Below are 4,825 nucleotides of genomic sequence, written 5' to 3'. Positions count from 1 at the left end.
TCACTTCTCAGGTGTGATTCATTTTGTGTTCGCATCGCTTCTATAGTAATGGAATGATGAGCCAAAAAGCACCTTTTGTTCTTGACCAGCATTTTCTGGATGAATTCTTCCTGCCCCACAAACTATGTGCATTAAGAACCCTTCTTGGAGCACTCCATTCTACGTTGTGCATGACTACTGGTCGGTCTGTCTTATTCCTACATGCTATGAGTCAGGATTTCCTGTATGACAAAATGTAGTATTCAATCCTTTCATGAGGGCTTATTAGCGGTAATACTGGCAATGTAAGTGGTGGTTGTGGTGGAATAGTCCAGTTTTGGTACTGTGTAATTAAGCAGTATGTACCAGCTCCTTTCATTTGTAATGGACCGTTTGACTTGCTAGGATATTGGAACATACAAAGTCTAATTCGAATGCTCAGTGCACTTGCGTGCCTGGCATTTGTTCTGCAGCTGTAAGAATTAGCAGTTGAGCTCTACTTGCCCTGGCTAGTTGATAGGGGATGCCATTAGTTCTGGAGTCAGTAAGAAAAATCACTGTGGGCAGCTGGGAAAAGGCTTTTAGGGATTTGGGAAAAGACCCAGAGAGCGGCCACAAGATTACACAGACAATAACTTGGTGCCTAATTCTAACCAGCACTGCTCAAAGTTCGGTACTCATGCTGTGCATGACCCTTTGTTTGCACCTTCCCCCTTAGCTCACTCCATTGTTTCATACAAATGAAAAGCTCTTACGCCTTTCCTGAAGTGTCTGTACTCCTGAAAGGAGTGTGAGCCAGGGCAAACTCGCCATATAAACCACTTCTTGTACAAGTTGATACCTGGAGGTGACAGCAGCAAATTAAGAGGGTAACAAACGATTTGCTTCACTTGTAAGGAAACACACAACTTTTCTGTGTTTTACAGTGAGTTGGAGCCAAGATCATTCTTTTAACAAGAAGGAAACACAGGACCAATAAAGCTGAATATAGTTCTGCTAAGTAGCAGTTACTATGCTGTTTTTAAAAACTAAAGGCCAACTGTGGTGTATCCGCCTTCAGAACTAAAACCTTATAGGGACTTTATACTGTTTTCATGTAAAAATGACAGAATAGATTTTCTTTGAGAATTGAGAGGAAGCATCCAGCCTGATGCTATTGCAGCCTGAGTGAAATGGTCATCCCCAACATGAGAGCATACGCAGACATGCTGGCTTGCCCTCCACTTAATGGAGGACATTAAGGACATGTTGCATTTCCAGACTCAAGAACAGATGTGTGAAGGGAAGCCATGATAACGCAGCACCATTCCTTTCTCTCTAGCTGAACAGTCTTGACTTTTTTTTATTTGCACTTTAAATCCAGAGATTCTGTCTTAGCCTTGATTTTTAGCAGCTGCTTTTAGCATTAGCCTCTACTGTTTCTTCCACCAGAGATCTTGCTACAGCTTTGCTCACTGGCACATTCTTTATGGAACCAGTATGCTGCCATTTGAGGATATTTCTGTAATACCAGAGTGCTGTAGGCTGAAACCTGCGGAGCGTCTCTCTCTTGTGGCAGAAACAGCAACGTGCTTTTGCAGGGGAGCGATGCTAACAGCTGTTGATGATAAAAAGCCCAGCTCCAATAATTCCATCTCACTCAGTTAGTAATAAGGCCAGAGAGCTTATTCCATTCAGCTGCATTATTGGCAATAAAACCAGCTCTCCTGGGAGTACCAATGAGTAGCAACATATTGGATCCATAGTGTAGTTGCATGGTATTGTTCTGTCTGCACAGTGCAAGCCTCAGTCCTGGGGTTCAGCATTTCATTCAATACATGAAGATGCTTTCGCGTTTAGTGCTGGGGTTCCAAGCCTGCTACTAGCAACAGGTTAATAAAATGAACAATTTCCTTCAAGGATCTAGCATTAGTTCATTAAAATATCTAAAGCAAGTGAACCAAACCTCAGTTGCTTCTATACTGTAAACAAAAGAGGCAGCTTCTATAATAGCGGCAGAGTCCTGTGGCACCTTATAGACTAACAGACATATTGGAGCATAAGCTTTCATGGGTGAATACCCACTTCATTGGTATTCACCCATGAAAGCTTATGCTCCAATATGTCTGTTTAGTCTATAAGGTGCCATAGGACTCTTTGCTGCTTTTACAGATCCAGACTAACACTGGCTACCCCTCTGATACTTAGCTTCTATTACTATATATTCCATAATCCTACCAATTCAGTCCTTTTCCACACACTTAGTAGCACTGGAATTTAAAAAAAAAAAAAAAACTTTAAAAAGACCATAATTTGCTTCCCAATCATTGGCTAGTTTTGTGCAATAATAAAACATTAGGAACATTAGATCTGCACCAACAGAAGGACCTCACACGCAGCAGCTAATGCATTTGTGAAAGTGGCACAAGGAAGTTTGCGGTTTTTTATTTCAAGATAGTCCAAAGTTTAGACCAACGCTGCAATACAATTTCTGTTTAACCTAGTTTTCTTCCAAGTAGCTGAAACAAAACAAACGGGAACATTTTTAGTGTTTGTATGTTCCATGTAAGCTTTATTGTATTAAATACAATGTTCAAAGCAGTGGGTAAAGTGGTAGGACTCATCATGAATTTCTTTAATTATTGCACAGCTAGTTGGCTATTAGAAACAGTTACCACATTAATGTGTTTCCTGCAGGAGGAAGTAGCTCTGTAGGCATTGAAGGCACCAAACTTGCTCTATTTAAAAGAAGATCCTCTTTACTTAGGCAGCCAGCTCTGCCATGGCCCTCTCCAGAGGATCAACAGTCCAGTAATCATCATCCCAGCCCAGGAACCAGCCGGAGAAGGTGGGAGGTTCGAATCCTTGCTTGATGATAGTGATAGGAGTTCTCTTATCTCGGTTGGCAGGATCAGTCTCAATGTATCTTTTAGCTGCAAATACACAAGAAGAGCCCATAAAATCACATCTCCATATGGAGCAATCAGAGAAAGAGGCTCTGGAAAAGTTAAACGCAAAACAGAGGCATAATATCAGGCTGGCTCTAGTTTCTGAAATGTTTTTTTAAAGAAGTGACACTGCTCGTGGAATTTTATCTAGGGCTACTGGCAGCCTGTCCCAGGAGCTGCTTTCAACCACAAGCCAAGCTGCTAGCAGGGTTCAATCAAGGATATAAACTGCTCTTTTCACATGTGATTTACATGACTGCCCCCCGATGAATATTACTATTTAAACAGCAAAGCACCATCCTATCCTGTCAGACACAAAGTGATCACTTAACTCCCATTAGGGACTTAACCTTCCATTAAGAACAGTTGTTTACCCACTGTACTGCTCAGCTGTGCATTTAGGTGTAGGGCTTATAGGGCAGGCAGCTGAGACAGAAAATTATGGGTTCTCTCAGTCACAAGTAAAATCATTCATTTATCCTAAGGGTTATTTTTCCACTGCTGGAAGCTGAGTGCTGTATGTATGACAACCAGTAGCTCCTGAGGCAGGGCTACAGGGATCCTTCCAGATTCCTACAGACATAAGTGACTTCTTGTAAATGTACTCATCTGTCAATTTTATGCTGTCATGAACTCGTTCAACCCTCTACTCCAAGTGATCAAACTGGAGGTGGAGATCAATAGAGAAGAGTTATTTAGGAGAGGGGCATGTGATTGTTACCGGATGTCACAGTCTCTGTCTTTTCCTCTTCATGAGCCTCATTTCCAATCCAGACAAAGACCTACGGATTAAAAATAAAACAAACAGCATCAGCCTCTATCTGAAAAATGTCCCCGGGCGCTTGATACAGAACTAGAATAAATCCATGCTACTTTGACTGAATTACTCATCCTGGTAAACAACGAGATTACTACTGCTGTCAAAGTTTAAGAGCTTTTGGCCAGTAATAAGTCTCCACTGTGGGCACAATTACGTGCTAATCTGATACATGGGAGAATCTGCTGGTGTTTGAACTGCATCTTTACACTGAACAGCTACAGTGTGCCCCTCTCCAAACTGCCTTTTGGTTGACTGGGGCAAGGCAACCAAGAAGCTGTCTTTTTTTCCTTAAGAAACCAGTAGCTGATATAATTATTTGTTGAATGCTGATAACATGCTCAATCAGTCATATACAGACAAGGCATGGGACCAACCCCTCACAAGCAGACTGTGCTAGGATCTACCATAGCCTGTCTCCTTTCGTCCACCATCTGACTAAAGGAAGTGGCAGAAGCCCAACTCCACCCTCAACCTTTGGGTTAAAATGAATATAGTGTAATATCTGATCCATCCTCTGTTGGGTGACTTGGTCCCAAACTTTAGGGGGGTGGATTCCATGATCTTTTCCTTTCTAATTATTGTGACTGTCAGTCTCTCACCTTAAAGCCACATGGCCCATATGCAATATCCTCTCTTTGCTTCCCTTCTAGTAAATATATTTGGAGGTACCTGGTCCCATGTGTCAAGGATCATAACATCATCTGTAGCAAGGTCATCTTGGGTTAGCTCTCCAGGAACCTCTTCAATCTGAAAAGAATGAAGTTAGAGGGGATCAGATCCTTCCGGGGGAGCCACCCAAGTTTGCATCATTTTATGTCACATGGAGAAATGAGTTCATGGAGGCGCTGATAATACCACTGGGGAATGAGGTGTGTGATGGTACAGTCTGTCCCCTTACGGGAAGTGGAGCCTAAGTGTCAGCCCACCCCAGTCACGCGACCTGGCCTTTTAAGATTTTGTGACATCTGAGGTGTAAAAATGTGTACATTCGATCTGTGTTAAATTATGGCTGTGAAACATGGACATTCAAACAACCAAATAATAAAGAAACTACAATCCTTCAAATTAGGGTGTTATGGAAGAATTCTGAAAATATGAA

The 4,825-nt window shown here is 42.0% G+C and overlaps 1 protein-coding gene across 1 annotated transcript in view; it reads right to left on the bottom strand.

The window, feature by feature from the left end:
* Positions 1-2,500: 2,500 nt before the first annotated feature.
* The window catches only part of GSN (gelsolin), a 49,460-nt gene continuing 47,135 nt past the window's right edge, over positions 2,501-4,825 (bottom strand). The window contains 3 exon segments of the mRNA XM_038374751.2: positions 2,501-2,891; positions 3,628-3,688; positions 4,396-4,473. Of these exon segments, the coding sequence (XP_038230679.2) occupies positions 2,722-2,891; positions 3,628-3,688; positions 4,396-4,473 (309 nt within the window). The 3' untranslated portion in view covers positions 2,501-2,721.

The sequence above is a fragment of the Dermochelys coriacea genome, chromosome 16 (genome assembly GCF_009764565.3).
Source record: "Dermochelys coriacea isolate rDerCor1 chromosome 16, rDerCor1.pri.v4, whole genome shotgun sequence".
Lineage (NCBI taxonomy): Eukaryota > Metazoa > Chordata > Testudines > Dermochelyidae > Dermochelys > Dermochelys coriacea.
Note: the sequence above shows the minus strand (reverse complement) of the source record. Positions and strands in the feature narration are given on the sequence as shown.